Consider the following 24613-nt stretch of genomic DNA (forward strand, 5'->3'; position numbering starts at 1 on the left):
CAAGTTAGTATTATCAGGAAATGATCAAGACTACTACAACAGTAGTCTTGAGACTAGTATACTACTAGACCAGTTGTTTTATGATGCTAACTTGCATAACGTGCATCGAGAGAGTATTTTTGTTCTGGTGAGAGAGGTTCCAAATTCTTCTTATCATTTCAGCTCTTATTCTGTGGGCTGATGTTGAACCTTCAAAGGAGTGGGTAGAAGGCCAAGTACCACCAACAATAATTCCGCACTGTATGGTCAAACCCTGCCACTACTTAGATGTGGATTACGAAGCTATGAAGTAAGAAAGAATAATTGGCTACTTGTATGTCTCTCTAGTTTCAACCAAACAAAAATTTATATATCGCAAAATTCGTATTTTGAACCTAATCTAAACATTTTGAATTTTGTCGCATAAGAACACTTTCTGATTGGCTGACATCTATATATTGTATGTGTCAGCATCATCAATCACGTTTGTTTGAAAGTGGTTAACAATGTTTCATGGTGAAAATCATCAGTTCTGACTTCCATTGTCTAATATGATATAAAATGAATTGAAATCCCTGAAAGAATCAATAAAATTGTTCAATTTTCAATTGTTCCTTATATTTTATTTTATTGTAATTTTATTTCAGGGGTTTTTTGCTTAATATAATTGTTATTTTCAGTTATTCATTTCAATTTTATTTATTGTTTCAGGGATTTCAAATTATTTTATATCATATTAGACAATGGAAGTCTGAACTAATGAAATTCATCATCAGTCACCATAACTAATTGAATGAAGAGCGCTTTAGGATATTATTTTCAGTAGAAAAGTAACTATTCTGTATCAACTGCAGATATTGAGAACAGATGGGTTTTAACTTGTTACAGAATCTTTAAAAATTCCCTCTTGGTTTAAATGGTATTTATAAATGATCCGAGTGATCCGTGTTGAGCTTTCTGGTATCATGGTATGGTGCTTCCAAACAAGTATTTATATATTCATATATTTTCATGAATGCTACGCTGGTATTTTTCCAAATGACAGCATACAGTGATTGTAAATCATTACTTTCCTAATGAATTTCTTTAAAAAAACAGTAAACTTCAATTTTATTCAATAATCATTTCGCACAAGAAAACAAGCATAATAAAAACAGGATCCAGCACCACAGTACAGTACAACTCCAATAAATTACAGACTGACGACCCAGTGTTGCCAAGCTGATAGGTAATTTAACCCACAGTAATTTCTGCGTCGTTTAGCCACTTCAGATTTTGAAACTTCTTCAAGTTTGAATGTATTCAATGCAAGTACTCACATTTGGCAACACGTAGATGTTATATTTTTATTGTTTTCTAAAATTGTCTTTGGAAAATATTTTTGCATAAGCGATAAACCAAGTAAAATGATCTCATTTTGGTTCATAAAGAAATATTAGCTTGAAGGGTATTCAATAAAGCTACAGTTGTTGGTTAGTGTTAGTAAAATAATGTAAAATTTCTCCAAGTCAGATTAAACCTGTAAATACTTCAATTTTTCCTATATGTAATAGTTCTTTTTTTTCAGTCAAGCTTATTGTAACATAGTGGCAGGTGCCTGTTTTGCTCTTGGTTTGAAATTTGCTGGAACTGCTGATGAAGATGCATTCGAAACTCTTTTACACTTTTGCCATATGTTCACATCTTTAACTTCGAAATCGATTGCTGAATTGGCTGGTAAATCTACCATCGAAACTTGCCTGACAATAGTTCTTTTATCAACAGCGATGGTAAGTTGAAAAAATGGCTTTTTCATTGAAATTAGATGATCCTTCATCATTTGGGTCTTTATTATGATGGTCACCTGCAAAGATTTTGTGAAATACTGGTTATTTTTTGATAGAATTGTTTTATTATTTAAGGTTCAACAATTTTCAAGTTTTTTTTTTTTCACCCATTAACTTATCGATGTTATCAGACTTTAATCACTGTTCCTTCTGTCACCTGTCTACTAATAGTGGAGGATAATTGACATTGTATAAATGAAAATAAATTTTGAATTTGGAACTGTTAAATGTTATTGATCTTTGAGTAGTGGTGTGATGTGGCCCAAAATATAGATAAATTGTTAGTATTTAGCGCAAGTTAATATGAAAATGTTTTCTTTTGACAAAACTGGTATCCTTTCACTCATCAACACATGGTTTTGAAAGCCTTGAACAGCTAATAGCTGGAGAAAATTGTCCATACATGTTTTGTCTGACATAGGAGAAAAATAAGTCGTTGTGTGATAAATTATATTTCGGACACTTGAGTCATCAAATTTGATGTTGTTCTCCTTCAAATAATCAACTGATTAATGCAAAATGTGGAAGTTGGTAGTGTCATGATGAAAATGATTAGATATTTCAGTTGTTTTTCATAATTTCATAGAAGATTTTTGATAAAAGAATTGTTGTATACCATTCAATGTTAACTGTTGTGAATCTTTTGTGTGAATGAACAACTTTCGTGGGACTTGACTGAAAACGCTCAAACTGTGGATTTTTGCTTAGTTTCCGGTTCATTAGAATATCACAGATTCGTTTTGTCACCCATAATAATCTTTTATATAGATTTTGCAGCAAGCTTTTTGATTTTTTAGTATTTTCTTAAAGATTTTTTTTTGAGCATCGGTTAGAGTGTGGAAAATTCATCTGGATCAGATATTTTATAATTTAAATGTTTAGGCAAAATCGAATTGATGGTATGTCATATGCGGAATTTCAATCATCTTGCTTGTGGCATTGATCAATCACAACCTTTACCCTCACGAGATTCATCAAAGGAATTTTACAAAATATGTAATGTCACAATTACATTACGCCTTATAATAGTCATTATAAAAATATTATTCACTCCAATCAGTCTGTGATAAAATGTAGTATTTGTGTATGATTTTAAAGCTTCTTCCTTCAAGCTGTTTCATTATAGGTTATGGCAGGTACAGGTAATTTGGAAATAATACGTTTAGTACGTCATCTGAGAAGGAGAGTAGGTGTTCCAAACAGTTCTGTGGTTACTTATGGTTCCCACTTGGCCACTCATATGGCTCTTGGACTCTTGTTTTTGGGTGGTGGAAGATATACACTCTCAAATTCGCCAGCTAGTGTGGCAGCTCTGATTTGTGCATTCTATCCGAAGTTTCCTACCCATAGCAATGATAATAGGTTTGTAGAAAATATTGCGCTTAGTGTTGAGGTTTTTGATGTTGTATTATTATTCATTTCAGGTACCACTTGCAAGCATTCCGTCACCTGTATGTTCTGGCTGTGGAACCAAGGCTGATCATACCAAAAGAGGTACATTTGGACGAAAATTGTTACGCCAATCTTAGGGTAGTCAAACTGAATGGAAAGGCAATGAACATTAAAGGGCCCGGTATTATACCTGATCTAAATACATTGATCAAAGTTGAAGTGGATGATGACAGATATTGGCCGGTTTCGTTTGAGAGAGGTCGAAACTGGGAACTTCTTGAGTGAGTATCAATTTAAAAAATGTATACAATTTTTTCTAACACTGTTTTCAATATTTCAGTTAGGTGTCTATTCAATTAATAGGTTATGTAACATAGCACTTTAGACGAATGAAATTTTGTGAAACCGTGATGGAAAAACCAAATGAAAATGATTCATTTTTGAAAATCGTTTTATCAGCAGAAGAGTCATCATAGATAATACAAACCATCCATTGTTCGATATTAGTCTCGGGAAAATTAGCATTTGAGTATTCCTGTGCGTACTCAGTTCCCACAAACACTCAATGTTTGGAGAGGAATGTTAGGAAACTGAATTATAGGTCCCTTCTTTATTGTTGGTAACCTGAATTCTGTCAAATACCTACAGCTACTACAAAATCAAATTATTCCAACAGTACATCTACTTCCTAATAATTTTGGAGACATTTGGTTTCAACAGGATGGTTGTTTAAATCACAATGCCTGATCAGTGAAACAATTTCTCCTAAATACTGATCTTTTATTTCTTTGGGGAATCTAAAAGAATGAAAAAAAAAAGTTGATGATGAAATCCAATAAACGAAACGTATCATTTCAAATTGGTTTATATCAGATCATAACAAATATGAATCAGTATTGAAAGTTCCTCCACCTTTTTTATATCATTTGAAATGGAGGCGATAGAGCCAAAAAACAACATTCAACAATTCTATTTTTCGACGAATATTTCAAAAACAACCACTGATATTATCTTTCTGAAAATAGATTATTCTAGTTTCCCAAAATAGGAACTTTCGTCCAATTTAAGCGACCTTGAGTCGTCGTTTCCCTTTTCTGTTACAGAAAGCAGGTTATCCCTACTCGAACTCATTAACCATAGCAAGTCTCAACTGATCTTACTTTTCAAAAGCCATGTTGATGATCTGTTAGAATCGTATATTTTTCTAGAAGTTCAGATGGAATTCCCAATAATGATATTTGGCAACACTAATACTATATCACCATGTCGATCCCTTTTATGAATAGGAATAAATACAAATGAAAACACCTTCCATCGTTGGTTAGGTTGAGAAAATTCAATAGAATTCAAAATATAAATGGAATGACATATTTCATAACTTTCATAACTTAGTCCACTTTTCGAAAAACATTCAATTTTTTTTACATCTATTTATGTAGTATGCTAAAATAATGTAGTATGCTAAAATAAAGTACTCTACTCTACTCTAAAAGTGATATTCATATTGAAATTTTACTTACCATTTTTAAATACTGTGGAAAATGAATAGAAATAGCAATAATATATCGGCTTTCCTTTCTGTATAAAATTACCTTTTTATTTCTGAAAATTCATATTTCTGACCAGAACTCAACCATTTTCCAGAAAAATTCTGTCAACAACAGGATACATAGAAGTGAAGCAGCGAGCTGGATGCCTCAGTTATCTGGTGGATAAATTTGGGTACCGTAGCCAACTGGCTCGAACGTTAACTCATTCGAAAGTTGTTCCTTGGGACCCCTCTCCCACTTCCATTACCATGTTCACGTCCGATAAGTCGATAAAACTATTTTGTAAGCATTTTCTCGCTGGAGATAATATTGAGTTGAGTCCGGCTGAAGGAAGACTTAAACAGGCACTCTTGAAGGTCACTTATGATGCTGTTGTTAAAGATAAGCTGATTGTGATAGTAGTTTTTATTGCGATGTTTAGGGTGAGTGGCAGATTTTTTTTTAATGTGATGAATGTATAAAACAATTTTCTCACAAAATATGAATTAATTGTGAAGTCAGTTGTAACTAAAATTAATGTTATTTAATCAAACTCTGTTTTTTACATTTTTCATTTTATATAAGACGCGAGAGTTTTAATTTTTCTATATAGATATAATATCTTTCACACATTCTAGAGTGAAACTAATGTGATATGTAATATTATTTGCTAACTGGTGAAAAATAGAGTATGGTAGTTCTGTTGGTAATCTCCTAACTTGGATTCGAAAACACAATCATGTAATCCAAAAAGTATGGAAACAGCAAAATTCATTTAATGCATTTTAGAAAAAAGTTTCCAGTTTGTTTAATCATATTTGGCCTTGACCATTACCTCGATGGTCTAGGTCAGTGGTTCCCAACAGGTGGTACGCTGACCCCTGGGGGTCCGCAAGCCATGCCAGAGGAGTCCGCAAAATATCATTAGAATTTATAAAAATATACATATTTTGTACACTGGCACAGTAATAGATTTTAAGTTTTTGCGCTTTCTGAGCACTAAGCGAATGATAACTTAATTTCGTCTGGCTTTGTCCAGCAACTAACGCTAGCGCACTCTAGTGCCGTCACTGTAACTAGATGGGTGAATAGTTTTTCTGTAGGATTACAGAATGCGCGCGCTGCCTGTCTGCAGGCGAGAAGTGAAGTGAACGTTGCTTCATTGCTAGTAATGTCACAGACTGTGTTGTTTAAGGGTGTGTAATTTGTGAAGAGTTTTTGAGGAAAGTTACAATACACATATAGTTATTGAAAATGGATCGTTGGCGGAAAAGTGGGTCGTTAAAACGAGATAAACCTCCAGATGAAAAGGAAGAGGATGCATTTGATGTTGAAGATGTTCAAGTAAATAAATCAGTGCCTCTAGAACTGAACTTATCAGAGTCTCTTGACCCCCACACTTCGGCGTCTCTTGAACTTAACTCATCCAGGATAAGTGTTGAGTCTTCTGCAAAAATTAGAAAATACAATCCTGATAACTTGGAAATTGGATTTACATTCACTGGACCTAAGCAGCAGCCTAAACTTCAATGTGAAGCCAGCAAAACTGCGTCGACATCTTGAAACAAAGCATCTAGAGCACAGGTGTAAGTCGTTAGATTATATCAAAAATAATTTAGGAGAGCTCAAAAGATCTCCTAAAAACATTACTAAACACTCGGAGGCAAATGTACATGAAAATGCAACTCTTGCATCTTATGAGGTATCTCAGTTTATCGCTAAACGTGGGAAAAGTCATACAATTGCTGAATAACTTATATTACCGTCAGCAATAATTCTATGCAAGAGAATGTTAGGTGATGAAGCCGCTAAGCTAATAGGTAATGTTCCGCTCTCTAACAATACTGTCCAAAAAAGAATTACTGATATGGCAAATAACATTGAAGAAACATTGCTCGTCAGACTTAAGATATGTGACATGTATGCTCTGCAATTGGATGAAACTACAGATATATCAAAAAAAGCAACAATGTTGGTTTTCACACGATATTTGTGGGAGGATCAGTTATTCGAATTTTTTTTTTCGTGCAAACTACTTCACACAACAGAAGATATTTTTACTGCATTGAATTTTTTCAATGAACATGATATTACATTGACAAAATGTGTGAGATTGTCTACGGATGGAGCAAAATCAATGGCTGGCAACAAAACAGGACTTCAAGCTCGTACCAAAGAAGTGGCCCCAGAGGTGAAATAGACACATTGCTGTATTCATCATGAAGCTTTAGTTGCCAAAAGGTTGCCTGAATTTTTGCAGAAGACCCTTAACGAAGTAGTTCAAATTATTAACTACATCAAAGCACGACCTCTGCAATCCAGATTATTTTCTTTGTTGTGCAAAGAATTGGCAGTGAGCATGAACAGCTTCTTATTCATACGGAAGTAAGATGGCCGTCACGGGGTAGAATCTTGTCAAGGTTTTTTGAGCTTTGAGATGAGGTTCGTGTCTTCCTTCTTGACACCAAGTATGCAGATTTTCTAACAGACTTTTCTTGACTTTGCTCAACTGCCTACTTAGCTGGTGTGTTTGAACACTTGGATGTGTTAAACTTAAGTTTGCAAGGGCACAATGTGGACATGTTCAAAGTTGAATACAAGATTAGTGCTATGGTCAAAAAGAGACACGGACTAAAAATGAGTCATTTACTAACTTTTCCACTTTAAAACAATTTCTGGGGTCTTCAGAGGAGAGTCTTCCTGAACAGATAAAGAGTATTGCAGTTGAGCATCTACGCAGCCTGGCCTCCACTGACTGGCCTCTCCCTGAACCTGATCCTGGCGATAGTTGGATTCGAAATCCCTTCAGCTGCAAAGAAATAGATAGAATCCAAGACCTCACCAAAGAAGAACAAGACCAACTTGTAGATATGGCTAAGCTGTGGTACGATAAAAAGCATTTTTAATGGTGAACAAATTGCAGACTTCTGGGAAAAAGCATGCAAGGACTACAAAAAGCTTGGAGATAAGGCAATGAAAAAGATACTTCCGTTTGCAACTACCTATCGGTATGAACAAGCAATTTCCTCCATGTGCTTCATGAAAAATAAGTACAGGAATCGGCTCGACATGCGGTCGGATTTCAGAGTGAAAGTGTCAAGTCTGGAACCAAACATTTCAGAAATATTGGACTCAAAGGTCAGATTCAACTTATCTTGTTAAGAAAAATCTTCAACAGTTTTTGAAAAATGTAAAACAATAAAGACAACATTCAACAAAAAAAATTAGGCTTAACCTTCTTCCCTAAAATCTCAACCTCTATTTCTAAAACAATAAAAAAATGAAAACTCTTAATATGGATCTAGAATATTTCAACTTTAGGTTTATGGTCCTTGCCGTTATGTCAACTGGATGAGGGGGTCCTTGGAAAAATATTTGTTGGGAATGTCTGGTCTATGTCAACAGAAACCCACATCTTTTTCGCAAGAACAGAGTGGAAAGCATCATGTCCAAATATGGTCTTGAGTATCTCCACGATTATGACCTTGACTCTGTAAGCCATTAGAAATAACTTAACATGCAGTGTGATAAAATGGTATGTAAGTTGATGAGTGTGTCAAGAAGTTGATAGAGAACTTTCTAAACACCAGTTATAATATCTGATTTCGTCCATGGCATTATGATAAAGGTCTCTAGTAACTAGACCAATATCGTAATGTCTTCTGGTCAATATTATATTCGTGAAGATAGTCGAAACTACATCCAGACGTAAAATTTTCCAGTTTTTTTCAAGACCTTGATAGAAAATATAGGTTTCTGTTTGAATAATAACCTTGAAGTTGATATGTCCGTCGAGGTAATGGCCAAGGTCAAATCTGATTGCACCATTGAATAGCCAGAGAAAAACCTTTACACTGTTTTCTGAAACTTTTTTCTTTGATGCATTCTACAGTGTCACCGATAAAGTCCGCATCAAATGGGAAACTTTTTTATTTATCGTTTTATGTGAAATTTGATTTTGGCAGTAGATTTTGCTTAAGAAATGATGTCAAATGGCGTCTACAAAATAGGTCACGTGATTTCCTTAACCTGTCAAAATTGACATTTAAAAAAAGAAACATCGAAAAATGACATTATTCTTCAAAATATCCAAAAATATCAAAGGATAAAAACATTTTCTTTTGTAATTTTATACCCACATACCAAGTTTCAAACCCATAATAAGTATTTTATATTTTCACTATTTTTCCGCACTCCTGCTTTTTCTACTTATCAAAATTTAAGCACACCTGTACTAAATCATTTATTTTAACTAAACTCGTCACCGAATTTCTTTTTTTGTAATATAATAATAATTTAAGAGCCTCTTTGATGTTAAAAACAAATTTTGAAAAATAAAAGTTGTCAAACTTGATGCAAAGTTCATCTAGTTTCAACGGGGCTTTCAAAACTATACAGTACTTGAGTTTTTCAATGAGCAAATGGCCTCACAATATGAATTAGAACAAAACGGAACATTGGTGTGTGGGTATAAAATTACAAAAAAAAATGTTTTTATCTTTTGATATTTTTGGATATTTTGAAGAATAATGTCATTTTTCGATGTTTCTTTTTTTAAATGTCAATTTTGACAGGTTAAGGAAATCACGTGACCTATTTTGTAGACGCCATTTGACATCATTTCTTAAGCAAAATCTACTGCCAAAATCAAATTTCACATAAAACGATAAATAAAAAAGTTTCCCATTTGATGCGGACTTTATCGGTGACACTGTATAAAAGTTATTTCATTGTCTCCATATTTTTGAAAGACCAGAACTGTAATACTAACCGTATTCACTAGTCAACTAAATGCATTTCACTCACCAAGTTGTCGTTGTCTTCAGGAGATGAAGTAAAATGTTTATAAAATGAAAATATATTTTCACTACACCAAACTATATATTCGGGAAGACGGAAGAAAACACACATCTCCTCAATGAAATACAGGACAAAATATACTTTTACATAGCACCCTTTTCTTGTACTTTTTCAAGAAATATAAAGAAAACAACAGTTTTTAACATTTGTATTTTTGCGTATGTGAAAATAGTCAAGAATTGAAATCTATTGACCTATACTGGACCTGTGAAAAACCACGTACAGATGACCCTCTGTTACAACTCCATCTATTCAGTAGACTGTAGATTAAACTATAATTACAAATTGGTTATAAAGTTGCCTATTTTTTCTCTAGTTAGTTTCCGAACTTCAAGAATCTCCAAACCCTCAGGCTATTTGGCAGTTCAAGATAATAACTAAACAGGTTTTCTCAAATTTGAAGGGATTTTCAAACCTGATCTCCAAGGAAGTAATTTTATCGCTCCATCAAGGAATAGTAGGAGTTTTCGACAGTTGGGAAACAAGTTTGAAACCTGTGTTGCAGAATTTTCTGTTGGGCAAGGACTTCACTCACAGTTTAGGTAGCCTTGATGTGAAAAAGTTGGCAAGTTACACAACTTTTTATAATTTTCCTTGGAAAAGTGGAATGTATGAAGGTGAATTTTTTGAAGTTTTTCTCAATTTGCAGAATCAAGGTTTATGTACAAAAACTATAGAAAAAATTCTGAAAATTTTTGATATTCGTTAAATGTGTGAATATTTGTACAAATTTTATTTAAGAAAATAAATTTATTTTGATAGGTTGGGTTTTAATTTTCAAGTGGGTGGTGAAAGAGTTATGCTTCTTTAACTATTTATTTGATATAAAAAAAGAAATAAATACAATAATAAGTGCTAAAAATACAGTTAGCTATATAAAGATACCAATTTCAATAGAATCAGTTTTATTTTTTCTGCCAAGAAAATACTACAACTCGGGAGTGTTGATAAATTTTTACCAAAACAATATACTACATATCCATATTACTACCTTGATAACAAAAAATATTTCACACTTATTAGTAGAGATGAGATTCCGTTATTTATATTAATTTATGAATAAACTTACAGGGCTTCCATAAAAATATCACAAACTGTAAAAAACACACAATTTTCATTAGCGACAAAAGGAACAGAAAGACATATACATACAGGAAATATATAATAAGTTATTTCATACCAATATTAATAAACATCGTTTAAAAATATTTTTTTCTTAATTTACTTACATTAAGATCGCAATAATCTTTTTATATTTTCAAACCATATATGTAGTGATTATTTCATCAAGTAAATTATCACCTTCAACAATAAGCGCCTTCAAAAGTATACAAATTTGAGAAGTGTGTTAAATATAAATTTAAAACATTTCTATGTCAGCCCTGTATGACAATAAATAGACTCCGACTTCATATATTTTTTCAGGTACTATACAATCCAAATGAGACTGAACTAGTCTCGACATCAAACCAAGTATACTGTGGCAGTTTTAATATACTCATAACAATAGCCATATTTATCAAAATGGTTGCTTGCCTTATACGATTAATGGCGAAATCAATATTCTAGGCAATCCTTGTTATTTCTGATATAGACGTAATCAATCATATCAAGCAACCACCTTGCCCAGCTAAGAATAAAACAAAATTACTGGATCAAAATTGAGATATCCAGAAATCCTGCTAGTTTTCTCTAACATCATATATCTGCAATTCATTTATTAAAAACGCTTTCAGAAAATGTTCTTGAAAACATTTGAAGGTTTTTGGACAATAAAGACACAATCTATGTCTTCCAGATTTTATTTAGATACATAGTAAATATTATTCTTCTACACTTATTATACATTTTATTTAATTGTCATTAATAATATTTTATAGGAACAATGCATTGCCATAATGCAGCAAAATTATGACTTGTACTCAGCAATGATTCAAGTCTAAGCTCTGAAGAAGCGACAAATAAAATTACGAAACAGTGAAGGCATAGATGTACTTTTTAATGTCCAAAAACCTACAAAGTTCTTCAAAAATATACATGTAATTTTTCATCAGAAACATAATTGTTGTTCCTAATATGGTTTTACAAATTTGGCACTTGGAATTTTTTTCTAAAAGTTCTCGTGGAGCTTTCTTCACACAAAATTTTGTATTTTGATTATAAATATTTCAAAAACCTCAATTCATAGTCCCCAATAATAAATCGACTCTTGGTCTTGGAACTGTTAAAGAACAATTTTTTGTTTTAGATTTTACCGAGAATTGAAAAAGTCTTGAATAAAAATGTCATGACTAATAGTTTACAAAAGTGAATAAAAAAAGTATCACAAAAAAGATACAAAACATATTTGTAGAACTGAATTAGAGGATGTTGATATAACTATCAATTTTGAAATTTTCATTTTCACTCAAGTACAACATATAAATTAATTTTAAAGGTTGAAATTCATTTTTAGACATTAGAAGTTCGTAACACAACCAATCATGATGTGTCAAATTACATATAAAATTATTTTATTCAATGAAGTATAAATTCCCAAACAATGTGCTCTGCATTCACGCTCTTCCAGGATTTCTATATATCTCAATCTAAACATTTCCCATACAACTTGTCAGTAATACACTCTAGTCATTAAATAAAAAGTAAGTTGTACTGAACTCCCTTTTCAACACAGCAAGTACTTTCAATTGACTCTCAAAATTAAGCTATCCTCAAAAACTTTGACGGATGAATGAATAATTTGAACTAACCTCGAACAAAGTGGAATTCTCAACAATCGAACCAGCAACAATATTACTACAAATTCTGACACCATTAATAGTAGTGTCTTGTAGTCAGAAACTAAAATCAATTTGATATCAAAACATTTATTGAGCTCAAGAACAGATTCATATTTTTTGTTTACATTTGAAATGTTAATTATAAATCCTTTTGGTAGAAACAAATTAACTGTGCAAATGATGATAAATCAGTTAATCTTGAATTGAACATATGGAGTTAATCCAGACAATATAATAAGGTATTATGCATACATTTCCTAATTACAAATATAAATTCATTTCACTATCTACCTGTGAACAATGAGACATTGAAGATAATTTAGATGAAATTTTTCATAACATTCTAATTTTCTTACAGATATCATAAAATGCCAGTCTATCACTCAAAAACTATTTTAATATCCACCTTAATTTATATAAAAGGTCTAATGAAATGTGGGAACTGATAATCGCTGTATTTTTTTTTCTATAAACCCCACACTGTGAAGGGCCACAAAGTTCTTTAACCAACTAGCACGTCAAACTGCTGTTTATCTATAATCGACAATTGATTATTGCTAAATCATTGACAGTTTATTATGTCAATTTGGTCAGGCGACAATTTGAACTGTTGATATAAACGACGGTTTTAAATATCAACACTTCAAAGTGTTGATTAGAGACAATCGACAGTTAGAACTGTCGATTATCAGTTGATATGTCGATTTTGAGTAAAAGATGGTTCAAACTATCGACTGTGGATTATAATAAACATAATTTCGACAATTATGGTTGATCACCGGTTTTGTGTTGATTATATATAAACAACAGTTTAAAGTGTCGACTATTGTTGATCAAAGTATAAAGTGTCGATCAGAGAGAATAAATACTTGGGTTCCCTTCAGTACCCAACTGGTTCCTTCCATATTAAAAAAAATCTGGATCTGAGGTTAGAATGATTTATCTGATGAAACTTGTATATAAATGCATGAAAAATAAAATGTACATCAGACATCGAGATATATTTTAAGTACATGTTATATGACAGATCTACCAGCACAAATGATTTTATGAAGGTTTTCAATAATTGCACGTTCAATATAATTCAACATATTTTCAAAGTATGAAATACAACCATCTACTTTGATAATTATTGTTTCAATCGCATTTATAAAAATTTTCCATAGAACTAATAACTAACAAACAGAAAAAATAGTGATGTTTTTATAGGTATGTATATAATATCAGTAATCAACACAAAAGTTACATCTATACTTGGTAAAAAATTACTGATTAGGTAAGTAGCAGCCATTATTTACAAGGGTATTAGAGGAACTTTAACTAAACAAAAAATCTGATAGATTTATTTTACCATCACTATCGTTTGATTGTGACAGCTAAGCTGTTGACAAACAGTGCATTAAAAAATCACACAAAAATTGTATATTAACAATAACTAGATTTAACAATTAGGTAATTCAAGTAATAAAAGTGTAAATCTTCTGCTCGAACCTTTTTTAGTAATTCGCATTCCTGCGGTAACCAGTAACAGAAAAAGTCCAACTTAGTGACAAAAATTACAATAAAACACTTGGAACAATAAATAAAATTTGATGAAGCGTAATTTCTTTTGGAATTTTTATACAATCGCCAAGAGAGCTGCCTTCATTACGTTTCCAAAAAGAGAGCGCAGGAAAAGTAGAGTGAACTCCAACTTACTCAAAAATTCACACAACGCCATCTACACGCTTACACCTTTCTATCGCACATTCAACAGCTTCTGTGATGTTTTCGAATACTGGCACATGTTTTCTGTTTGCTAAGTCTGTTAAATAGACTCGCGCCCTATTATAGTCCTTCACAGCATTTTTCGTTAACTGTAATAAAAAAAACTATATGATAAATTAAAATTCTCCAAAAATAATTGTATAATACATCTACTGTGGCTGCCATTGATGAGTTATCAGACATTATATTGAACGCCTGGGAACAAGGACTTAATACATATACTTCATTATTTGACCTGACGAAGGCTTAGAATTGTGTCTCAACTGACATGATGACTAAAAATCTTGAATTTTACAGCTTTCATTCTGATAGTATGCCTTTCTCAGGTCCTACCTAACAGAACGTGCCTAGAATGTTCTATATGATGGTGTCTGTTCAGTTGGTATGCATTTGCATCATGGAGTTCCACAGGGCTCAGTTTTGGGTCCTCTACTCTTCTTGGTCTACATAAATGACTTGAAAGTCAATGTAGCTTGCTCAAAATTCATATTATTTGCTGATGACACCACTCATCTGGAAGTATATCACCCATCAGAACCAAGTCAAGAAATTGTGGCAGAGGGACAGAATCAGATAAAAGAATGGTTCTTAGCAAACATACTTTCTCTTAACCAAACCAAGACCCAAAATATCAACTTTTCTCTCAGACCTCTGCATCCAGATCTGCCAAGAAGTGATGATGTGAATCTTCTTGGAATAATTATTGATAAAGGTCTAACATGGAAAAAAAGCATAATTCAACTATCGTCTAAGCTCTTGAAAATTACATAATTATGATAAGATCACTTGTGAAAACTGTATCTACAGAAACTATGTCGGCTTATTATGGTTATTTTTAGTCAAACATGACATATGCTGTGCTGAGTTGGGGTCACTCTACCCATTCGGAAAAAATGTTAAGGCTATAAAGGAGATGCATCGGTATTATTATGAATTCTAAATATCGCCAGTGCTGCAGTCATTGTTTTGCTGAGCTCACTGAGCACACTAACATTTCCTTGTGCATATATACTGAACTGCATTAAATATGTCTATAATAATGAATACAAATTTTCAACACATAGCCAAGTTGATAATTATGAAACATGTCATAACCAGGACATTATGCTTGAATATCACAGATTGCATAGAACCAGAAAAGGAACCGACTACTGTAGTGTACATTTCTTCAATTGCTTACCAATGACCATAAGACTCCTTGACAAGAGATTATTTTTCATTTTGATGTAGATAGTGTTTCTTTCTTGATATATAAAAGCACGATGTGTATTTTTATAGATAAAATTGATTGATAAAAAAAACACTTTGATGCTAGATTTCCACTTGAAAGTTTACGAAACTGTGACACTTGTTTCGCTATACAATAGCATTTTCAGGTGTCACAATACTCTATTGTTACGCCTGAATGTTGAAATAATTCAACATTGGAATTTGAACTTGTTGATCATGACATTTTTCAAGGTACAATATGTGGGCCAATATTATGAATCCAAGAGCTGAATGACTGATTTTATAAAAGAAAAAAACTATGGTGAACATCTTCAGAATTGATATTGAGTTTAAAGACGTGTCTATTGATGATGCTGGTTCAAATTTAATATAATCTCGAATATAGCAATGATCTCTAGGTTGGAGTAATTGAGTATAAATTTTGAACACTGGTTATTTTAAGCTTTCAACTTATAAAATAATTATTTTGAGCTGATTTAAGATATTCTTGAAATGAGTCTATGAACTTTCATGTTTGTTTTCTCTATCAAAGAACCAGTACTTGAAGTTTTACCAAATAATAATTTAGTACTCACTGTTTCGTTGCCAATAACGCATCCCTCAGTCGGTAAACTCTGAACGCACAACACAATGTCCTTGCCAAGTCCCATGTAGAAGGCCGCCAAAATTATACTAGTCATCGACCGCGTATCGTTCGTGATCACCATCAACAACACCTTGCTTCTGTCCAATGCCCTCTTCCACTCTAACACGTCCAAATTACAATCACATACCGAATTACAACTATTTCCATTGTCCTCGTCGATTCCACTTTCGCTCATTGCCGGATTGTAGTAGACCAGTCCATGCTTCTTGATGAGAGGTATGGCGATTTGCTCTCGCCACCTCTTTTCCGAACAGAGGGATCCACCGAGGAAGATGTCCGTCAAATTTTGGACGGAATCGTCATCTGCTGATGAGTTTAACGGTTCCATGATGCAATTGATGTGAGGGTTGGAGAAATTGCACGTGTTATTGTTCGTCGAACACTGACGCTGGAACGGTTGAGTGGCCCACACTAAAATGAGTTCACAGTTTAGTATGTATTTCAAAATTATTGATACAGTACATTTGTCAACATTACGTTGATACTTGTGAGAAACAAGTTTTAACGATGCCTTAACGGTACGATTATTATTATTATTCCTAGCGAGGTTTAAATTCATGGTTCCTCACAAATTTTTAAGATGTGAGAAATATAATGCTTCTCTGAAGTTGGATTACAAAAAAAACACATGACAATCCCACTCCAAAAATTGCTATAGAAAGTAGAACGTTAAAATTTCGATGGAATCCTTCCTTAGATAGACTAAGAAATCTCTTAGACCTTGACTTCTTATTCAAAATGTATATTTGCCTGTTTATTCACTCGACTCAAAAAAACATTTCTCAATATCTTATGCAGCTAATTCAGATACTCAACGATTTGGAACAGTTTATCTACTAAAATTAAATCAATGAGTTGTGATTTCGAAATCTTTCAACATAAGTGTTTCTGTAGATATGACTGAGAAGTGGGTTTTGTAACAATATTTTTTATAATTTGATATTCTCATCCCTAGAAGTATTTTTTTTTAATCTGTTCTTCCGTTAACCAGCTGTCGCACCCATACGAACGACAACCCTCAGAAACTTGTGCAAGGTAAGGATTAACGAGGTCTTACCTTTTAACGTATGATTCCTAACACGGTATTTTAAATACAATGATATCATTATAAATAATACTATTTTACAACCCAAATACCCTCTATATCTGCAGTAAATCACAACCTTACAGAAAAAACTCAGTTTGAACATGATTTTTATTCAAACGGTCTACAGTTTTCAAACTTGAAGCCTTGACGTGATTTCAAGAGATGATATGCAAAAAATAAAAAATAAAAATGGAAACTCAACACTTTTGAAAACGAAAAAATAAATTAATGAAAAAAAAAAGGTTTATGAATGCATGATATAGTCCACCATCTATAAACGCTATATACCTATAGCGCTGGTTATAGGACGAACCACAAAGGATTTGAGCAAGAATCGGGTCTTCAAAAGTGCACACTTCCAATATAATGTAGTATAATAGACTCTACCGTCTGTCGTACACATATCGCAGCCGTCGCTCGTCGAGAATTCTGCCATGAGAGCACAAAACCTCTCGAAACTGATTGACGAGTTTGTGATGTATCCGTTTTGAGGGTTGAAGTAGTTATAAAGCTTCTTAATTTCCAAGGATTTGTTCGTCAATTTCTCGAACGCATCCAGTACATTGTACAGATTCATTTCGCCTCCATAGGAGTCATATACTTCTCTCAGTTTCCTGTAAAATAACACAAAAATAGTAAAAAGTGCACATCTGCATTCATAAGTACTTCAATGAATTATTAAGTAGCACATTTAGCTGAATGAGCTGTAACAAGGGTCAACTTTTACTAATTCTTCATAACACGATAATGAAGATGATAATTTCTTTACAGATGATGATATCGTTGTAGGGAATTGGTAAGTTGGCTAATAAATCTGAGTTACTACCAAAACTTGATAATTTGGTTATCCTTAGATAACTTTATACATAATTCTGGAGAAAACAATTTATAGAGAACAAATTCAATGAGCTATCAAGAGTCCCTTCAACTAACATTTATTGGGATACCTATATCATCAACCCATAGTGTGGTACCAGCTCTACGACAATCAAATAAACAGATGAAACATATTCTATCTAGAAGACAATCATTTCTTTTTTCAAAACAAAACAATCTTCATTCTCATGAGTTACTGTCACATTTCTCGCTCGTTAAATAATATATTAATATATTTATTTATTTATTTGACACTTTGGTACATTGAGTACATGTGCTAAGTCATAATTAAAAAACAAAAATAAAACTACAGAAGTTGAACAATACAAAAACAATAAATATGGTTCACGTCCACAAACTTTCACAACATAGTATTATATAAAAAATCGAAGAAGCTCTAGCAAATACTCTCAAAATGTCATGAAAAAGTGTCGTGCAAGAATTCCTCAAGACTGTAGTAACACTTCTGTAAGAGAAGTTTCGTCACCTCAATTTTAAAAAGTTTATCTGACTCGATTTTCCTAATAGATGCCGGCAAGTTATTATAACAGTTTGTTGTATTAAATAGTGGGGAGCATCTAAAGTGAGCCGTTTTGTGTGAGGGGGTTCTTAACAGTTTCCCATGACGGGTGTCTCTACCATGTATATCCGCGTTTGTGACAAATTCAGTTATATTGTTACAGGCAAAAGTGACACACTTCAAAATAAATAAAGAAGGTGCCGTCAATAGGCCCTCTCTTAAGAAAATTGGTCTACAACTATCTTGAAAATCTATATTAAAAATTAGTCTCAGCAATCTTTTCTGAGCAACAAAAACTCGTGGAAATTCCCTTGCACATCCCCAAGAAATGATATTGAAGCTGATGTGAGAATAAGCCATAGAAAAGTAGACATTCATCAATCCAAAATTATCTAGAGTGTTTTTCAATTGTTTGATTGAGTAATATGCGGAATTGAGTTTGTTGCAGACCTTCTGAATATGACCGCTCCAGGTCAAATTTTCGTCTAAAGACGTTCCTAAAAACAAGACTTCGCTGGAAGATCGAATACCATTTATTGTGGAAGAGTCACTGCTGAAATTTTTCCTAATAAATGATTTCATTGAAACAGATTTAGATTTATTCAGAATAAGTTTGTTACGTTGACACCAAGCACTGAATTTATCTATTATTTTATTTATTTTGTCTGACAACTCAACTTCGTTTTTGTCGGCCACCGTAATTGCAGTGTCATCCGCAAACATGGTTATGTGACACTCAAAGTATAAGATGAAGGAATCTAAAAGATTTACAGAATTAGTTGTGAAGATTGTGATAAAAAATATATTTACACTGCTCACATCAATTTTATAGACCAGAAGTGTTGCCAACGTGATTTGGAGATTGGCTACATAATTGAGGAACATTGCTAGAAACTATTGAGGCAGGTACATGAAAATCGACCCCTAGATTCTTTTGAAAGCATGGGAATGGCCAAAAGTTGCATGAAACTGCAACAAAAGTTCTGAGATGTTCCCTTTTTTACACAATGGATTATGTTTCATTAGTGATTAGCTGATTAGCGAATGTTTTCAAGAGCACGTAAAAGTTCTCTCTGTTAACTCATTTGATGAAAAGTGCATCGAAAATAGTGTTTTCACGGTTCTGATATGTGAAAAAACAATATATGCTTCAAAGTTAATGAATTTATCAAATAAATTTTCACAAGGAATATTTTGAATGAGTTTGAAAAAGCCTCAGAAAATGTCATTGATATCATCACAGTTTTTTTTTTAAATCTCGTAATATAACTAGTAAACCTTTCTCATATCTGTTTTCTGTTTTATCTGATAAAACTCATGAATAGTATCTGAAACTTTTAAAATTAATATTTACAAACACGAAAATCTTTTTTCATTGTATGTTTTACTTTGAAAAGTAACCTTTCTTCACGTAATTACTGAATCTTCATTCAATTTTAAAATGTTTAGATAGCTGGTGACATTAGATAAAAGAATTAACAAGTATTAACATAAATAATAATCATTAATAACAAACCTAAGCTTATAAGTGATTTGTTCCTCTGCACTTGTACCGTTTGTTGTAGAATTCCTTAAAATGTTGGCTGTACACTGCAAAGCAGTAGAAAGACTAGTGTGTATTTTCACTCCTTTGCTCTTAACTAAATTTAATAAAGTCTTCTGTCCATCGACAAGGTCCCGGTATTCCCTGAAAGAAAAAAAGGGGAGATTCATTAACCAAATTTTTGACTCCCAAAAGTTCACATTTATCTTTCAAAAATATTCCAATACTTTTCGTCACGAAATATAATCATCAATCTATTTTACATAGCAACAGAGAGAAATCCACTTGAGATAATCCAATTTTTTTCATACATTGAAGATATTAATAATCATAATATAAAATATAATATTGAAGTTACTATAAGACAGAGAGAGAGACTGAAAGAAAAATTAAGTTCTTATTGGTTCAGTTCAGTATCTATAATTTGAGAATATCATATTTTTCGTATTCTTGTTATCAACAAAATATGTACCTACCCAACTATTTCCATTAGATTAAGAAAAAACATATTGCATATTTTTGAAAGCAATATTTGATAATCATTCCAATATATAATTAACCTTACCTGTCTGTGATGATTTCTCCCATGATACTCTGTCCCATTTCATAAGGCTGGGCCACAACCACCACACATCTTCCTGAGGCAACGAGATAGGCAACTTCGATCATTCCCACCGTACTTCTAGTTTGACTATCGATCACAAAAAGTAAAATGGAGGCAGCCTGTTTTGCGTCGTACTCCTGTGCTACTAGTTCAGGCGCCCAGAAAGATACTTGCTGGAAAAACGAGACAATTAGGAACTGGGGTTTTGGAATTTGCCGAAACCCCACTTACTGGATTGTAGAATGTGATGCCTTGTTTTTTCAGCTCAGGTATTGCAGTATCTGCTCGCCAGGTTGTCGGATTACACGAGCCACCAAGGAAGACGTCGCACTTGTTTGGACACTCTGTAATTCAAACATATTTTAATCTACCCTTTTTTTGTTGGAGAGTGGATCAAAAATTTAAAATGAAGTGGATTAAAAAATTAAAATGAATTTCAGTCATCTCATAAAGACGAGATTCTGAGGTATTGTTCATTTGGAACTGTCAAAATATTTGAAATAATGTTGATAAAAATGAAATATGAAAATTGGGCAATTTTTGTGGAAAGTAAGTTATTTGTTTCAGTTTCATTAAAGAACAGTAAAAAAACAGCCAAAATTTGTAGGTAATACAATTCACTTATGAGTATGATCTTTCGTATATACACACTTGCCACAAAAATGGCAACAATTTTAAAGGAAAAAGTAAAAATGTGAAGAGTCTAATATGTTTCAAGATTTTCATCATACACTCAATATGAATACTTATGTATCAAAGTTATTTACATGAAAATAGAATTAATAGTATGAAATGTGTGTACTTTACAAATTATGAGACCTAAACAAAACATGGAATGAAAAAACAAACTCAATTTGCTATTTTGTTTTCTTAAATATATTACTGTAGGCTTATTGTCATAATCTATTTGAGTCATCAATATTGCCATACTGAATTTAAGTCAATAATTTTGACTTAAATTCAAACAAACAACTATATACAACAAATGTGACATTCTCCAGCAAATAAGTATCTATAAAAAAAAAAGAGATGTAAGTATATAAATGTTTGATGAACTGTAACATAACATCCAAATATTTTTTGGAGATTATCACCCTATAAAGACAAAAAAAACCTTTTTGTTGGGTGGAGTTTCATGACATTAGTGGAATTTATTTTGAAACTAGTGCAATAAAAAAATTTTACAAAACCATACAATTTGAAAAGCATTGGTTGATTAAACACCCACTGATAAAATATAAATGATTTTCCATGAAATTGCAGAGAATTCAGGAAATGGATATTCCATGAAAATTCTAATGCAAATCTTTGATCAGGACTTTTTTCTTTTGCATAAAATTTTATCTTAAAATATTTCCGATATCAAAAAATACACATACAGATGTAAAATAAGTTTCAATTTCAAATCGGCATATGGAATCCTAATAATAATGATAATAATCATCTTCATTGTTTCTGAGAATTATGTTTTATGAAAGAGCAATATTTAAAAAAGACTAGATAACAGAAACAAAAGGAGAAGTTCAGATTCAATTAAGAAAAATTTTCACTACGAAGCTGCTCTTCCACCTAACCAAATATTTGTATTTTACTGTGAACTGGTGAATTCCTCACATTCTGACAATCACCCAAGTCATTATGTACTGTTAATATGAAAAAAAAAACATTGGCATTCGGTTAGGGATGATATGACTTTTTGAAGCGATAGAAATACACCTAAACTGAAAGAAAAAAAGAACAATCCATTCATTTTCTCGCAAGCAACCTCAAGACAGGAATCACTTGATAATAATTAAAGGAGAATCAAACATTTACTAATGATTCACAAACATAATGTCACTACCTATACTATTCAATACATTACCTCAGGAGATCAAAGACTTGCAAATCATACCTTTCAAAAAATGAATAAAGAAGATAACTAATGAGTAAGGGATATTATTACCTGGAAGTTCTACAAGGGGATATATTTTCATGATAAATTACAGCATTTTTGTTTATTTTATTAACTTTGTTAACGTATCTTAAATTTTTTTTTTCATATCTTTTATATTATTTTATATTTTCCTACTTTTTATTCACGTACAAATATTGTTTGTACTTACTGTTACTGACTTTCGATGCAGACGTTTTCCTTGTAAGTTTGGGGTTCTGGCTTTGCATTTCTTTGACGAAAACGCAAAACTCCCCAAAGGTGATGTAGTCTGAGGCCCCATTTCTCCTACTGCATTGCCTTGCACACTGGAGCATTCTTGCCACTGAAATTTGAGGAAAATTTTGTGAAAAACATAATTATTTACAGCTGTTTAGCGTAAATGTTAACCTATCAATTTGGAGGAAGACAACGATAAAGTCATCCTCAGCCTTTATGAGGTTAGGACCATCGATTTTCGTTTGTTTACGGTTCTGCAGCTTTCACAGGTAAGGTCGTTGGATTAACGGAAACAGAGCAGTGGCGGCTCAAGAAATTTTTTAAAGGATATGTCGTATGACGTTCAAGCAAATTTAGTGAAAGATATAATAATAACGACGAATAATTTTGAAAAATATATGCAATCTTAAAATACCTCAAAACCTGCAAAATGATTTTTGTACTTGAAAAGTTTGAAATGAAAACTCACCTTGTGATTTGGACGGAAATAGTTTCAAGTCATTAAACAAGGCCTGCACAGATTCTTCCGGAATGTGTGAAGTATCCCCCAGTCGTCCGCAGATGGCATTGTGTACCTCCCTGAAACAGAAAAAAAGTATATTCTATCCATTCATGAAACGTTTTAAATCATTTTTATAACAAGACGTTTTCATCAATAATTGAAAATCACCTTTCATTCAAAGCCTGGCTTGAACAAATGAAAAACAAATATTTGTGTAGTGTCGAAAATGATCTGATAATTTTAGAACAAATTAAATATTTTCACTTCAACGTTTTCTAGAAAGTAGAGTGTTTCAACGTAAGATTACATTAAAATGTGTTTGAAGGTGATTGACAATGTTTCGTGATGAATTTCACTAGTTCGGACTTCCATTGTCTATTATATAAAATGATTTGAAATCCCTGAAACAAGTAAAAAAGAATAATTAAAAAGAATAGTTGAAAATAACAATTATATTAAGCAACAATAAACCTGAAATGAAATGATAGTGAAATAACCTACAAGTAAAAATATAATAATTGAATAAATAAAAATTAAGGAATGCAAAAAGAAAATAATAAAAATAAGTCATCACCAGAAGACGATTGTAGATACCAACAATCGAAACGTCGTGAACTAACGTGACTTGGAATCTCTACACTTTTTTATTTTTTATTATTTTCTTTTTGCATTCCTCAATTTTTATTTATTCAATTATTATATTTTTACTTGTAGGTTATTTCACTATCATTTCATTTCAGGTTTATTGTTGCTTAATATAATTGTTATTTTCAACTATTCTTTTTAATTATTCTTTTTTACTTGTTTCAGGGATTTCAAATCATTTTATATAATAGACAATGGAAGTCCGAACTAGTGAAATTCACATTAAAATGTTTTTAATATAATTGCGAAAAAAGCTGTGAATTGGCGCCTGTGATATTGCGACTGACTCACGATCGAAAGGTCGTTAGTTCGAACACAATCTCGACCAGATATTTTACTCTAGATAATTTTTATAGTTGAATTCGGGATGATTCTGCAAAGTTACATTGCTGGTGGACTACGAATAGCCATGATGCTGCCTAGGTGGCTCGGTTATTAACATTGCTACCCAGAATACGAGGCTAATGATTGAAAACTTTTGAAGAAAAATAATAAAAAATAACTAATGTTTGTTTGTGAACTCATATTTTTGACACTTCGCATTGAAAACGTGAGCGCACATTTCAACTTCCTAACATCATCTCATCCCTATTAATGAACGACATTGTCTCTTTAAATGTGAGAATTTGAACATACTCGGTATATATATTTATTCTGGAAAGGGTTAAAAAATAT

At 32.3% G+C, this 24613-nt stretch overlaps 2 protein-coding genes across 11 annotated transcripts in view; one reads left to right on the forward strand and one right to left on the reverse strand.

Annotated features, from left to right (window-relative positions):
- The window catches only part of shtd (anaphase promoting complex subunit 1), a 45602-nt gene extending 35255 nt beyond the window's left edge, over positions 1 to 10347 (forward strand). For both annotated transcript variants that reach the window (XM_074177286.1, XM_074177287.1), the window contains exons 20-25: positions 163 to 289; positions 1547 to 1748; positions 2932 to 3167; positions 3230 to 3478; positions 4842 to 5169; positions 9903 to 10347. In XM_074177286.1, the coding sequence (XP_074033387.1) occupies positions 163 to 289; positions 1547 to 1748; positions 2932 to 3167; positions 3230 to 3478; positions 4842 to 5169; positions 9903 to 10295 (1535 nt within the window). In that variant the 3' untranslated portion in view covers positions 10296 to 10347. The remainder of the gene's footprint in view (positions 1 to 162; positions 290 to 1546; positions 1749 to 2931; positions 3168 to 3229; positions 3479 to 4841; positions 5170 to 9902) is intronic.
- A 127-nt stretch (positions 10348 to 10474) lies between these two features.
- raw (NDT-like domain-containing protein raw) overlaps positions 10475 to 24613 on the reverse strand; it is a 245932-nt gene continuing 231793 nt past the window's right edge. For 7 of the 9 annotated variants that reach the window (XM_074177291.1, XM_074177292.1, XM_074177288.1 and 4 more), the window contains 8 exons: positions 23261 to 23370; positions 22745 to 22897; positions 20871 to 20983; positions 20601 to 20812; positions 20009 to 20179; positions 17385 to 17710; positions 15939 to 16420; positions 10475 to 14222 (listed from right to left, as the gene is read on the reverse strand). In XM_074177291.1, the coding sequence (XP_074033392.1) occupies positions 14073 to 14222; positions 15939 to 16420; positions 17385 to 17710; positions 20009 to 20179; positions 20601 to 20812; positions 20871 to 20983; positions 22745 to 22897; positions 23261 to 23370 (1717 nt within the window). In that variant the 3' untranslated portion in view covers positions 10475 to 14072. The remainder of the gene's footprint in view (positions 14223 to 15938; positions 16421 to 17384; positions 17711 to 20008; positions 20180 to 20600; positions 20813 to 20870; positions 20984 to 22744; positions 22898 to 23260; positions 23371 to 24613) is intronic. The other 2 variants (XM_023158220.2, XM_023158219.2) reach the window with 2 other exon arrangements.

This window comes from Leptinotarsa decemlineata, unplaced genomic scaffold, assembly GCF_025532065.1.
Source record: "Leptinotarsa decemlineata unplaced genomic scaffold, Ldec_3_MD MMD2_tig00002974_RagTag_RagTag, whole genome shotgun sequence".
Classification (NCBI taxonomy): Eukaryota; Metazoa; Arthropoda; class Insecta; order Coleoptera; family Chrysomelidae; genus Leptinotarsa; species Leptinotarsa decemlineata.